General features: G+C 39.7%; 1 protein-coding gene across 1 annotated transcript in view; it reads left to right on the top strand.

The window, feature by feature from the left end:
* The first annotated feature begins 1086 nt into the window (after positions 1-1086).
* Positions 1087-15173, top strand: part of FBLN5 (fibulin 5) — a 43402-nt gene continuing 29315 nt past the window's right edge. The window contains exons 1-4 of the mRNA XM_068148795.1: positions 1087-1548; positions 3639-3693; positions 6292-6343; positions 7497-7739. Of these exons, the coding sequence (XP_068004896.1) occupies positions 1532-1548; positions 3639-3693; positions 6292-6343; positions 7497-7739 (367 nt within the window). The 5' untranslated portion in view covers positions 1087-1531. The remainder of the gene's footprint in view (positions 1549-3638; positions 3694-6291; positions 6344-7496; positions 7740-15173) is intronic.

Raw genomic sequence — 15173 nt, 5'->3', positions numbered from 1 at the left:
GAGTTTTTATTAAGCTTTAGGGAAGTCTCAAATAAACTAATTGGTTCTTGTTTATCTGCAAATACCTGGACATTGTTTGAATAAATCTAGGACAGTATTTAATTTTTCATGCAACTGATGTAGGCAAGAAACAGAGAGACAAACTGTTGGAAATGGCACTGAGCATTTGGTGCTGTCATTTTTGAAAAGTAATTTGGATAATGACAGCCACTTAGTGGCAGAGGGGCAGAGATCTTGCAATTCCCATTGGCACTGATATGACTTGTAGGTGCTCAGGAGCCTTGATGAAGGTCCATCTTTGTATCTCAAGATGGGTATCCATTCTAAGAGGCCAGTTTTATGAATATCTGTTGTAACAACTCTGTTTACCTGTTTCTCAACCTGTTACAGAGAGATGTATGATAGAGTTTTATTTTGTTGGACATTTCACTTTCCTTGGGAGAGAAGTGTTTCCTGAGAAGAAGGACAACAGAAATTCAAAGTAGTCATTTAATGTCTATTCTGTATTTATTTTCAGGAATCTTTGCAACACCTGATTGTTTCCTCTCACCTCTCATAATTGTTCTGCTTGACCTGCTAAAGCTCTGCCTGTGGCAAAGTTGCAAAACACCTGAAAAAGTATTTTATTTCCTTTTCAATTGTAACTGGAGACCTGCAAGATATGTTTTTCCTGGGAAATATTTCATTTCACAAAGCGCTCCCTTAAGTGCAGGGCCAGTTTAAAAAGTGTTTGTAGACAAGCCATTTGTTTTCCTTTGAACATCTAATTTGTTTATTCCCGTTTTCAAACAGTCCCCAAGCAATATAGTTCCTGTAGCTACTATCATCATGTGTTGGAGTTATTCACCTCCCAGAGGCTCAGACCTTTCATCAATATGCCATTGGCACAAAGCAGCAACTGTTGCATATTCATTGTCCGTGACACCAGCTAGAGGGCCTCCAAAAAGCCTGACTCTTTTTTTTTTTTTTTTTCTTTTTCTTTTTCTTTTTTTTTTCCTCAGAGCAAGGAAAACAATCCCTTCCCTTCTCCAGTCCCTTGATAAGGGTTTCTGTCCAATAACGGTGCTTTCTGCTCTGAGGCATATTTAACTGTGAAGTCTGCAGCGGGAGAGGCTTTCCTTCAAGCTGTTAGTGTTTTATCCTGGCAGGCTCCTCGAGGTTGTTGTGAGGAGTCTAGCCAGTTGGTGAGCTTTGTAATCTAAACCAGCTGTCCCAGGCTGAGGCCCCCATTTGCATTGTTTAACATACTTAGAAAATGAAGTGTTCATTTTTAACATTCCTCCTCCAATTGGTTTAATGCTGAATTACAGAAGAGAACTAAGCAAAACCAGGTGCTTTCTCTGTATTCTCTCCAGTGTCTGAGGAGGTACAGACGGCTTCCGATCTTCTCCATTACTTGCTATTTCATTCTTTGGACTATAAATGACTAAGGAACCAAAGTGCTAGCAGAGGGTAATGTTTGGAAAAACTTTCTAGTTGTTCATCAGTACAGACTCTGGGTTTTTTCCACCTTTCACGAACAGTTTTGGACATGCAACGAGTAAAAAGGTAAGTGGTATGCATGAACTTCTTTACTTACCAAAGGGAAACCTACTGTGGAAAATGTCTGTGGCAGGGATTTGGTATGCCAATCCACTTGCTAAAGCTATTTGCAAAGAGACAGGATCTCAGTGGTCAGAGGTGGGGAAAGACAATCTGTCTGTTATTAAAGCTGTGATGACTCTGACGAGTTCCTTCTTGATCTATGCTTATACTCTGCACTTCAGGAACCCTGGTATCCCTGGGAGTGCTGAACTCTGACAGCAGATGATCCCACTGGCTACAGTGATTGATTCAAAGCTAATTAGTAACTATTGCAGAAGTTAATTACTAGTTTAAAATATTTTTCCCTGCTGGGCAAGCTACTGTGACCAGCTACATATAGTGCTGATAGGTTGTGCTTCATGTCTGTTAATAATTCTTGAGGGGATTTGAGATCTAAAGTAACTGACAAATTGAGAGGGTGGTTGCTGGCAGAACACATATGAGGCAGTAAGGTCACCTCCTCTCAAGAGGAAAGAATATATCATCTTGTAACAATGAAAACTAAAGACTGTCTAGGAATGTATGAGTTTTTTTCTCACCAGTTTTACAGGGCATTTTGTGAGCATGCACTGCTCTGCAATATTGTAGCCCAGTCACTAGCTACTTTAATGGTCAGCCACAGCCTGTTTTATTTCATTCCAGTGCTATTGTTGATACATACAAAGTGAGTATGCAGTCTTTACATCAGTGCATGATCTAAAATCTCTTCAAAGAGATTTGTAGAATCAGAAAATGAAGTGCAAGCCTAAACAAATAACACTGGATTATGAATGATCTGCATCACACTCTAAGGAAAAGCCTGTGCAGAATTTGCATTTCTCTGTCGTTCAAACCTGCCAGCAAGCACAATCTGTCTCTGCAGCAGTATAAGCAACCTTTTTACTGTTTAGGTTGACTTTTAAGAACTTGTGTCTGTCTCTTAATTTAAAACAAATTTTCTCTAATGTGTTGGTCACTATTTTCTTGTGGCTTTGTCTGACGCTTTTGTAGGTCTGGTTCAGCAGCTCAGTTTGCAGTAGAAATCAGCGACAGCTCTAAGAAAGTTGGCAGGTTGCTTGGGTAGCAAAATTAAGGCTACCTAAAATATCCCATGCTTCCTGTCCTAGTTTTGTGGGAATGTATTGTATGCTAGTTGCCATTTAGAACTAGAATCCAAGATAAGAAAGATGCAAGTCTAATTCTATTGAGAAGTAGTAACCTATAAGGCAGTAGCAAAACTACTGTCCTTCGCTGGTTTTTTTTTTGTCTGTTAGTAAAAACTTGGGGATGGGAGCTTAGCCAACCAGAATTTTTATACTGCAGGTAAGGAGTTCCAAAAATAGCCATAGTGCTCTGTTAGTGTGGAATCCTCTTCTGCAAGCTGCATTGAAGAGATCCAGTAGGTCTCACTAGATGCTAAGATGATATAACTGGGGAAGGCTCCATTGAAGGTAGCAAATTCTAGCAGCTGATGACCCGGCAGTGTGTGCTTGCTTGCAGAGCAACATATTACTCAAGATTGAGTAAAGGGACAGAATCTGGCCCTAAGAAAATGGATTAATCTCAGATAGAGTCTCTTGGGGATGAAATGCGGTTTAGCGGTTAGAGCAACTGGCTTGGATTCAGGACCTCCTGCATGACATGTCTGCAGCCCCTGCCAACGCATTTGCACTGGGAGCTTAGGCACGGCCTGTACTCTGGTTTACCCATCTGTAAAATGTGCACAAACCCCTTCTATATTCTCAAAAGAAAGGTGTCAGATTGGGGCAAAAATAGTCTAATGAATATTGTACACCTGTTCACTAAACAGTTGCTATATGGGGTGTGATGAAAAATAGAACCATTATTAGACGCGTGTGCGGTCTGGTTCTGATTCCAGCTGCATAAAACCATAGTAAAATTAGTGAGACTGAGATATGAATCTGGCCCACAGTTGTACTACTCCTTCTTCAGAGGCCAAATCATGTTAGCAAAACTGTGCCAGAGACTGAAGTGCCACTAGGAACTAATTTGTACATGTGTGTTTAATTCTGGATATCAGAAAGTTTTCAGCCTATTTTCTATGCACATTACAGGATACTGACTGCTTTCACACTGACCATCTGCCTTTCAAGCCCTGGAAAAGCACAGGTGAGAGGTGAACACAGAGATCTATATACTGTTTTGTACTGAAGCGCTATATGGCATGGGACTTAACTGGCTAACAGGTGGATAGGAAGCTCTGTGGTCTGGAGTTTACATGAAAAGGAAGCTGTGTGGTCCAAGGGTTTAGACGGGGAACTTGGAGCCAGCAGGATCCTGCAGTTGAACATGGACTGAACTTATTGACTCATCCTTGCCAGTTCAGTAAAATGTCTCTGTAGAAACCTGAAATTCACTGAAAGAAACGATTCTGCCTCTGAACTGAATACTTCTGAAAAAGGAAATAAGAAAAGCCATCCCAGGAGATCAGGGACAGCTCAGTTCTGGGTGGGGAACATCCACTCTTGGAAAAGTTAATAATATAAACAGGCCTTTTCTGTGTATAGCAGGATCTTGCCTTAAGACTGTTTAATTTTGAACTGTGACCCTGAATAACTGTACCCAAGTTTTCATTTTAATTTATGCCCAAACCCATTTTTGTTCAAGAGGCAGGAATTTTGAGGGTAGGTGGAACTAAAGTAGTCCAGTTTTGAAATAGCAGAAGCATTAGTTCTTTGTGTTCTTGGACTCCATGTGGACTTTAAATTAGGAAAAACAGTTCCCAAAGGCATGTTAGGTTTGGATTCCTAGTTGATAATCCAGATATATTCAGTGTCCAGAGCTGTTTCTGAATGCCAAAAGACTCTCAAATTTAGTTGTTTGGGGTTTTTTTTTAGCTTTTTTCTTTCTTTCTTTTTTCCCCCTATTACATTGAAAATTTCCTGCAGGTGATGTGCTTCTTAATATTTTTCTGAACATTGGATCTTTTTGGGAAATGCTTTTCACAGAATCACAAAAATCTTAAGAGCTGGAAGGGATCATCTAGTCCAATCCCCCTGCCAGAACAGGATCACATCTACCAGATCACACAGGAAATCGTCCAGACAGGTCTTGAATATCTCCAGAGAAGGAGACTTTTCATGCCCCTGGAGAATTTTTGAGATGTATTTCAGGGTTTATTTTTATTTTTTATAGTATAAAAAATATTGCTTCCATTGTGATATTTATGAAAACATATTGAACCACAAATTGATTTTTGAAGTCTAAGCAAAGAGAAACTTGGTATCAAAATGATAACGACAAATTCTTTCTGAAGATGTTGAAACTGGACATTTCAACAATATTGGATTTTTATCTAGAATAAAGCTCTACAAAGTTGTTGAAACCAGTTCTACCAGTAGTTTCAGTGCTTCTGAATCATCATCTGTTATCCAAAAGAAAATGTTGTTAAAAACTATCTTACTTCTCCTCCCAACTTAGGTGTAGTGTATAGACCACAACACAGAGAAGGTAACAAAAGGTAGACTGTGTACATTCTTTAAAATGTGAGGCTGATTATACGTGCTCCCACCAGAGCACATCTTGGCTTTCCAGGACACGATACCAAAATATCTTAGAATGGCAAAAAAATGAAGACAGAATCCCTTCATAGTTGTTTGGCAATTTTAGCAGAGTTATATGTATTCATCTGTGCAGGTGAGAGGTGCAGTCCAAACAGTGCCATGTGCCCCTTCCCTAATTCCTGCAATGGTCTCCTTCCACTGACCTATCCTTCTAACCATTTTTCTTCGATCCACAACTTCCTACTTCTCCAAATGTGAACCAAGTACTTTTCTATTCCACTGATTTACTATGATTTCTTCCACAAAGTCAAAAAATAAGTGTATTTATCAATTAGCAGCAACAATAAATGGAAGAATTTTGAGCGTACTCTGTCCTTTGCCTTTTGGTTACTTCAGTAGTTCCTGTTTTCTATATATCTTTTACTTACATTCTTTAGTACAGCCTCTTTACTATGAATATCCTGTGCTTGTGTCAATTGCTTGGCCCAGTCAAAAACTGGAGAGAGCAGGGAGGTGTTTTAATAGGCAATGACACAATCAGTACCAGGACTCTCATTGGTTTAGAAATGCTGAGATCAGCTGCTGAAGACTCAAGGTTGTAGCCCTGATAAAGATCAGCACCACTGGACAGGAAAGGACAAGGCTTCCAGTAATCTTGCATGCCTAGAAAAAGTATCTCCTACAGATTTATCCCCTATAAATCAAAATATTTAATGTAAACAAAAAGCCTTACTTGTATTAAGCTTCTTATGTTTTAACTGTGACTCCAGTCAGATGGCTAACTTGATGAGACTACTGAATGTACTGTATGGTTTATTTGTAGAGTTTTAGACCCTGTTAGAAAGTTTATCTAGTACCTTTTAACTGAACCCCTCTGTTCTGGCAAAAATAAGACCCCAAACCAGAAAAGCCTGACTTCTGTGTTAACAGCTGGTATGGCACCTAATTTTGTGTTGGTTACCCCCAGACAGAGGAATATCCTGACACTCATCATCTGAGCGAACTACCTTCTGAGTTAAGGGGCTGGTATGTGAGCTGAAGCCTCAGATACATGTCTTGCTGACTGTCCTTTGGGGAAATTATTTAATTTTGGTGTAATGTATAGTGTGAATTATGGCACTAAACATGATAATCCAGATGAACATTTGACTCTGCAACCCTCTCATTTCACAGTCACTGAGCATCCTTTGTTTTCTCATTATAGCAACAATGCACTAATGGGTTTGACCTGGACCGTGCCTCTGGGCAGTGCTTAGGTAGGACTTGATTCAAATCAATATATAATTGCAAGTTCAGAAATCCTGACTTTATTGAGTTAACATTTTACTGCTGTTAGTATGTTTTTTCTGGAAAAATCCTTGCTGTGTGACAAATATGCGCTTGTGTATATGTGCATACAAAAATATATGTGTGTATGTATATATAAATATGTGTGTGTTTACATAACAGAAGTCTGTACATTATAGAGATACTAACTGTCTGACAGTACTTCTCAAATGGCACTGATGCATTTTGATGGGAGTTCAGTGTAGCTGTCAAATGACAAGTGGTGTTTGCCCTCTATCACTTCCTCCTCCAAACTCAGTATTTGCTATCTCTATTGACAGCCTCCACCTGGAGGCTTGGATAAAGTCTACCACTGATCAGTGTTGCAACTCCAAGTAAATTATTGAGGCAATATAAGGAAGGATGTAGTTTGCCCTATAGCATCTTTTTATCACCATTATTAATTCTCCAGGGCAGCACCTTCTGCTTGCACTGAAGTTATTCAAACTGTAAGGGAAAAAGCAGCAACTGGTTGCTTGCCCTGTCATAACAGCACACTTTCTGTGCCTAGGGAACCACACAAATGCTCAGATTGGCTAAACCATTTGTATCTTTCCTAACTTAAGCAAGCTGTGATCTCAATCACAGCAAGAAAGAGGCCTGAACTGTATCCTCAAATTTGAACATCCCTATTTTTTTCTGTGGGAGGGATCTTAGGAGCTCCAAATCAAGATCCAAGTTTCACAGCTGGGCAAACCAAACGACCAATGTTTGAAATCCTGATCTGCATGTTGTGGTTTGGACAGACCCTCTAGCAGGAGCAAGCAGTAGCATGCTGTAGCCATGTGTAAATCAGTGCTCAAACTGAACATTTATGGAACAACAGAACAGGCTTCCCCTCTCTCTCTAACCTCTAATAGTGACGTAAAACAAGTAGAACACAGGACATGTTGAACATATGGGACGTTTCCTGGTTTGGTATAATGCGACTTCAAAGTCAGGCTCCACAAAGAAAGATTAGGTTTTCCATTCAAGGAGAATATAACATTTTTTAGCAAAGTCTTGAGGAAAATATTAACTTTTGGGGTTGTTTTTTTTAATAGGTCCCATTAAGAGCATTTATCTTTTGCAATTTCCCTTCAGATATTGATGAATGCCGGACTATTCCTGAGGCCTGCAGAGGAGATATGGTGTGTGTCAACCAGAACGGTGGCTATTTATGCGTACCCCGAACAAACCCAGTGTATCGATCACCATATCTGAATCCTTATTCAAATATTTATCCACCACCCCCAGCACCAGGCCCCGTTTCTAACTACCCTACTGTTACAAGACCTCTGATGTGTCGGTTTGGTTACCAGTTAGATGAAAACAATCAGTGTGCTGGTAAGTTGTAGAATTCTTTATTCTGTATTTTTATGTATATTAAAGCTTGTCTGACATTTCAGAGAGAAGTGGCCTGCAATTTTCCTCTAGAAATTGAATCACTTAAGCCCAGTATTTTGAAATTTAGCCACTTAAAAAAAAAAAAAAGCTGTACATTCCTATAGTCATCATTCAATGCAAGCCAACATAAGATTTAGTGCTATTGGTTAATCAGGAAACCAATTTCTGTGAAAGACCTGGTGTTTTCATGAGGTGTACAATCATCTGATCACAGGTAATTTGCCAGTGCATACAAAGCATGCCTTTGATGCCTATGATTCTGTCCTTGAGAGGGAAGAAGTCCCTCCATTTGAAGAGTTAAATGGGAACAGAGAAAACCTTTGTTCAGTTCTTGGCCATGTAGTGACCTTGTTCAGATTCCTGGATCTGGATCTTCCTCCTGTAAATGGGGTAAGAGAGAACTGTTTCCTCCCACACCCTGCATTTCACAGAGAATATAAGCCCTCTGCAGCATATAGCACACTCTTATCTAGAGGGTGGGATACAAGTGTTAGTGCTACCACTGCTGCAATGACTACAGACTTCAGCTGAGAATGGAACTCCCTTGTTTGAGGCACTGTACAAACACATGAGGAAAGAATTACTGCCCCAGCAGAGTGTTGACATTGCCTCAGCACTTTGATATTCCCCAATCTCCAATACAAAAACCAAATAACCCTATGAAAAACTTCTAGTGTTGGTAGCTTTTTCTACTTCAGTATCTTTTGCTAGATTCTGGTGCCACTTACTCAGTTTTGTACTGTTTAACCTACATATAAACTACTCCTGTGTTACTCAGATTTAAGGGAGATTTAGATTATAACCCTTTGGTTTGCTTGGTTTTGATAATGTCATGTTGTGAAAGAAAGGAGAAAAAATTATAAATTAATGGAATAAAATTCCAAAGGCCAAAATTTTGATGGCAAACATGGAATCAAGAGATCAGACTGATGATTGGTAAATGCTCAGGGTAAATGACGATGCAGATGTAGCCCACAAGTCTACCGCAAAGTTGATCTGTAAGCACTACTCATTTCTGTACCTCAGTTGTCCTAATGATAAGGTGAGTTCTTTAGCTGTTACTGCATGTAGCTAATTGCCAGAAGGGTTTTATTAAAAATTCTTTTCTGAAGTCTTTGACAAGAAAAAAGAAAACAGCCCTAACCTCAGAAGATGTTAGAATTTTGCCTGTCTTTAGACTGAGGAACTGGATTTAACTTAGAACATTTCTTTTTGGAATGCTGCTGCAGAACAACACAAGAGCTAAAACTGACTTTTGGGGGGGGGGCTGATTCTGCCCTATTGTCCTAAATTTCTGTCAGGACTTGATTTCAGATGTACTTTGCTTCTGTAGTGAAGAGACCATGATGCTTCATAGAAGCCATGAGTGTAGATTTAAATACAGCTACTCTGGGGCACATTTTCCTGTATCTGAATCATTGCCCTCTTCATGTTCCAAGGTGGGAAGAACATAGTTACCAACCAGAGCTAGTAGTAATACCTGCCTGAAAGTTTAAAAGTCTGGTTTTTAATGGCAAGTTTTGAAACACTGGGATAACTGATGGATTTGCTGTAAAAAAATAATGTATAGCATCCAGTCCTTTGAAATTTGCCACTAGTCATCTTAGCAAACTGATCAACCTTAGTTGTTTTATCCAGTGATTTGTAGATTTTTCCATGAGTGTTTTCATTTTGCTGACTGATGAACCAAGGAACAGGGCAGTTAGTGGAAAAAAAGTGGGGAAATCAAAGGGGAAATGAGACCTCTATATTTTACTGTGTCTGACCTCCTGCATGTGAACCATACTAATCAAAACAGCTGGATTTGGAAAACTTTTACAGTGGGCCTTCTAGCCTGCAAAAGATATATAAGTTTGTATCTGCTCTGGCAGAAATGTGGGGGCTAGTGCTTTCTTCAGTCAGGGCTGTTCACTTCAGTCACTTTATCTTTCCAATATGGGAATTTAATTGTGAGGGAAAGTTTGGTGAATAGAGATATTAACAAGAAGAGACGAGATAGGGCAGACTGCTCTTTGAGTACACTGCTGGGAGCAGTTTTTGAAAGTCTACATCAGCTTTAAATTTAGGCAGATAGTGGAACATGTTTGTGTTAAAGGAAGAGAAAAAAAAAAAAAACCAAACTTAAAGAAAAGACTTGTGGGAATGAAGGGCGCTCTGCTGGGGTTGGATTTAATTTTTCATTTAATGAAATCCTCTGGAGACACTCACTGTCTTGATGTAGTATTTAGTTTTGCATCTTTGTGACTTAGGATGGAACGTGTGGATTCCAAGTTATATGAATATATGTCCCACTACAGTGGTAGTAGAAAGGTCTGATACTCTATTTCCAGGACTTCTGGTGTGGTTTACAGGGTGATGCACAATTTCATGCTTGGAGGCTTTGAAGACAAGATACCAGAGAACCTTGAGAGGGTCCTCAGACATAACCAAAATTTTACTCAGGTCATTCAAGAAAGTCTGAATCACATGAATCATGTCTCCATCCTAATACAAGTTAATTATAAGCATTGTTGATGTTCATAGCATTTCAGTTGCTCTATGCTTCCCTGCTTGACAGCATTACCACGCCCTTAAGGATATGAAGGACTTCAAGGGTTAATTTTGTGGAATGGTTGAAAAGAGTAAACTGGAGTAAAGAGTAAACTGGAAGCTATTTTGCCCAGTAGCAGAGCCACTGTATAACTTACAGGTTCGTTAGCTGGTGTTCTGGCACCACTTTCCAGCACTTTTTTTCCAAATAAAATTATTCTAAAGTATATCCATCAGAGATGATGAGACTTTTTGCTATTGGCTTCAGGGGAACCAGAGCTGTTCTAATGCCTATGTTTCTGAGAAATGTCCAGTTTTTAACAGAGTACACATTTTTGTCTGGTCAGATATGGGTTATAGGTCTGGGTCACATTTTCTCTTGCTAAGCCAACAGAAATCTTTACTTTCTCTTTGAATTCCAGTCAAAACAGCTTATTAAACCCAGGAACCTTCCCTGGGAGATTTGCAGCCTCAACTTTGAAGCACTGAGCATATTCAAGGGAGTTCCAAAGTGAAACAGGATAAAAATTTGATCTGAAAGCTGTATGAGATTTAACAAGCTCATTGTGGTTTTGTTGGGGTTTTTTTTGCTTTGTTTGTTTTGTTTTGTTTTTAATCTGCCCAACCCCCTTTGCTAAATCTGACAGAAACAAAGGACGGCTGTGAGAGTGTCACTCTGTCCCAGCCTGGCACCTGGCTGGCCTGACTGCCAAGGCTCTATGTTCCCTGGCTCTTGGAGGAATGTGCACCCTGGGTGGTTCAAATAACATTCCCTGTCATGGGGCTGAAGAAAAAAAAAGAAAAAAGAAAAGGAAAGAAATATAAGCCATTCTCCCTTTCAAGCTTTTTTGGCCTCATCCTTTTTGGCCTGCATGGTAATAGACAGGGGTTAAGTGTCCTTCCCCACCCAGTTCACCACTGTCTTAGCAAAAAAGTCTTTCTCTCCACGTTTTGACTTTTGTGAAAGCAAAACCTTTTCTAACACAAACGTATCTTAAAGCCACCTGCTGGTGACCATTTTTTCCCACTTCAGTGTCCTGTGTGTGATGCAGAAATAGCCATAGCCAGTTTTGGCCACAGGCAGAGAAATATTTTAATGATAATTCCTTCTTAAATCTGTGGGTTTGATTCTGATATGTGGTATTTTTACCCCCAGAGTTACTGAATGTATAATATCTTTTATGTATAAATGTACTGTGTTTTCAACAGCATGAAGTCTGTGTAAACTCCTTCTAACATAGGTTGGGAATGATTTATAACCACAATTAACGCTAGAATAAAAGACCACATACTGGAAAAAAGCAAAGAACATATAGTGCAAGAGCTCTGCTTGAACTGTTTGTCTTCTAACACTACTTCTCCATAAATACAGAATGGTTAGTCATAATAATGATTTCTTCTTCAGGAACTTGGTCTAGTAACTGTTGGCAAGATGAAACTGGAGTGAATGCCCATGTTCTTGCATTATACATTCATAAGCTGAGAGCTCTTTCCAATTTCCCTTCACTCCACCTTGCTGTTTCCTGATTTACAATGATCTTTAAAACATGCCTCTAACACAGATCCTTCTGGGCATTGTGAAAAAAAAAGGGAATGGGTGGGTTCTTAGTTCTGCTTTCTCTCTCATTAACGCACATGCACAATGCAAGGAGATGATGGGAGTGGGAAGGCATCTAGGGGGGTTGAATAGAGAGATTGGAGGGAATCCACAAAACCAGAGAAATAGATGTTAGGAAAGGTATCTGCTTAAGGCAAGATGAATATAGCCTAGAGACAGAAAGAAGGGAAGAGGCCAGAGAAGTGAAAATAATTTTTTAAAGCATCATCTTTATTTTTTAAATAAAACTAAAAGGAAGAAGCACAAAATCAGGGAAATGGAAAGGTGTTCTTCCCAAGTGTGAAGGAGTACTGTTCTTCCAGGCCTCATCTGTGGAGCAGTATTGCTTCATCTTTCCTCATTTCTCAAAGGCGGCCAAAACAGACTGCCAGAATTGCCAGGATATTCCCTACAAGTCCCCAGTTCTACATTTGAGAAGTAAAATTCCTTCCTTCAAAACATTACCTTTGCACATATGGGGTTTAAATCATTATCATTTATATTGCAAGCATACTTGAAACCCATGTCCAAAGCCTGCAATCGTACTGACCTGCCCTGTGTGCAACCAGGCTATTCTGAGGTGGGTTTTCAATCAAAATAAAGGAGCTAGATATGCATGTCTGGGGAAAGGGGACAGAAATGAAGATACAGGGAACTGAAAGGAGGTGCCTAGGTCTTGTGATAGGCCCATGGCTGTGCTGGGGATGGAGCCCAGAATTCCATATTCAATGGTCTACCCACTAAGCCTCCTAATAGTAACTTTTCTAGTGAACTTTCCAGTCATGTACAAACAGGATGAAGAAAAGGAAAGGGAAGCAAGCTGCCTCTGAAGCATCTCAAGAAGAAGCTGTAGTTGGTGGCTATGGTTTTGGTTGAAGGATTTTGAATTCAGTTCCTAACTGTCTGTAGATAACCATGCTGAGTAATTTGGGGCTTCAGGTCATTCTGTATAATCTGAAATAAGAATACCTATTCAGTATTGTACCAAGCATAATTTCACAAGTAGATGATTGGTACTGAGAAAACTCCCTGACAAGTATCATGTAATGTAAACAGGAGAAAAAAGGCTCAGTTTAATAACCCTACAAAAGCAAAGATCAAAGTGAGACATGTGGAAGCTATTTAATTCTCTGGTGTACTAAACTTGTTGGAAAGTACTTGGCACTTTATCTATGTTCCTGCACAGATCAGAGAGGGGAAGTCCCAGAACTTTATCAGTATCTCCCATTTACTTCAGGAACACCTGTGCTATGGAAGCTTTCAGTAGCTACTATATCCTGGATTTTTTCAGTCACTATCTGTTTATGCTGTGCTTTTTACTGTTTTAGCACTATTCAAGGTGGTTGACCCTTGATTATCTAATGTAATGAGACTAGACAAGCCAGGTAAAATGAAGACACAGAAAATATAAACTGTGTATGTTAAGACAGAAGACTATAGCCAAGAGACTAATGTAAGAGATTATTAATGTCATAGAATACAGACCTAACTTAACATAGTCCTGTTGCATTGGAGAAACTCACATTGTACATTAATTCTTCTCGGCCCAGCCTCAGTGCTTCTGATCTAGTGGCCTGAGTGATTCACAACTTCAACAGTCATCATAAAGGTAAACGTGAGTTGAACATAAAATATTCACGGGTAGCAAGGTACATCTGAAAACACTCAGAGCTCTTTCCTCCCTCAGGAAACCATTGCACCGGCACAAATGATGGACCAGGGCTGAAGAAAGGTAAGATTCAGCAGGGTCCATCAGTCTGGTCATTCCTACAGAAATTTGACCATCAATAATTGTATCTTTCCAGAGCAGATTTTACCAATCCATGACAGTGGAAATGCTGCTATTCAGTGAATTGAATCCACTTGTAGTGGAGGAGTTGGCTTGACAGAATAAGTTGCTGTACATATCTGTCTGTAGCAGGGTAAACTGAGCCATCTGTGGCTTGGAATATTCCTTCCTTCATTCCTGGCTAAGTGCGGTGTGGGAGGAGTATGGTCTGGTGGTTAAAACACAGGCAAGTGCTTCATTTATTTGTGAAGCTTCTACAACTCACAAAGAAATTAATAAAGTTGAACCAAGAAATATAACATGCAAGCCAAGAAGGCTTACGTGTTATTAAGAAAACTGTAACCTCTGTGTACTGGAATGAAAACTAGCAGGCTCCTGAGTGCGGCAAAAGGTAACAATAAGTGCAAGTCTGTCATTCTACATGTCAGTGCCTTTCAAGCACCACTGACTGACTGTATTTACATGTGATGATGTGAGAAGAGAAAATAAACACAACTACAGTATAGCCACAACTGAACTTGCATGAACTGTAGTTGTATTGGGTAGGTAGAAGGATAGTCAGCTGGAGACCAAAGACTCTTAGACCTCTAATTATGGGCCACATTCATTGACTTTGGTGAAGATTTTCAGATCTTGGGGCAGAAGTCCTTCCAGTGAATTTATCAGGTTGAAGTTAAGCTGCCTTGCACTTAAGCCTCCAACCATAAAAGGCTTATGGTCAGGGAGTTTGGTTACATTTTGTTTCTGCTAGACTTACACTATAATTATTTCCTAGACATTGTGTGGGAATAATACACAACTGGTCAGAAGATCACCTTATGGTTAAAATCTGTGGTCACCAGGAGTGTTTGAATTTGCTTTCAACTTTAGCTTGAGCTAAACTGATACTGTCTGTGGAAGTGTCTTCTGTTTATCAGGGGCATACAGACAGTGGGGGGGAGTGGGCAGCTGAATGAGAGTGTATCATGTTACAAACATAACTGGCTATAACTGTCTTGTATGCAGAGAAAGGGCATAAGCACAGGAAGGTCAATGTCCGTGTCTTATCAGATGTGCAGGCCACAGTCCAGACACAGGAAGGTTAAAATCCCTTTAGACTGTGACCTTTCTGTTTCATGATGCATTTTATTTTTCTCATTTTCCTGGAATTGTATGATACTTTAGTATATGAGATTGCAAGAAACCAAGGATCCCACCACTTTTGCACTTTTTGATTGCAGAGGGCAAGGATATACAAGACAGATTTAACTGATTCTATGGGGCTTGGTGGGTCTCTGAATTGGGAATTAATGGTCAGCAGGCTCTGAGCCAGGTAATGATAAACTTCACTTATCACCAAGAACTAGTTGGCAGAAGGCTATAACAAACTAAATTCAGACAAACAGTAATCATACCTAGTCTGCCACATCCTCAGAAATGTGCTAGCCAGGGTAGGGCTCTCATCCTGCTCTGCTGAATG

This window comes from Melanerpes formicivorus, unplaced genomic scaffold, assembly GCF_026170545.1.
Source record: "Melanerpes formicivorus ecotype bairdi unplaced genomic scaffold, bMelFor1.0.p_v2 SCAF_17, whole genome shotgun sequence".
Classification (NCBI taxonomy): Eukaryota; Metazoa; Chordata; class Aves; order Piciformes; family Picidae; genus Melanerpes; species Melanerpes formicivorus.
Note: the sequence above shows the minus strand (reverse complement) of the source record. Positions and strands in the feature narration are given on the sequence as shown.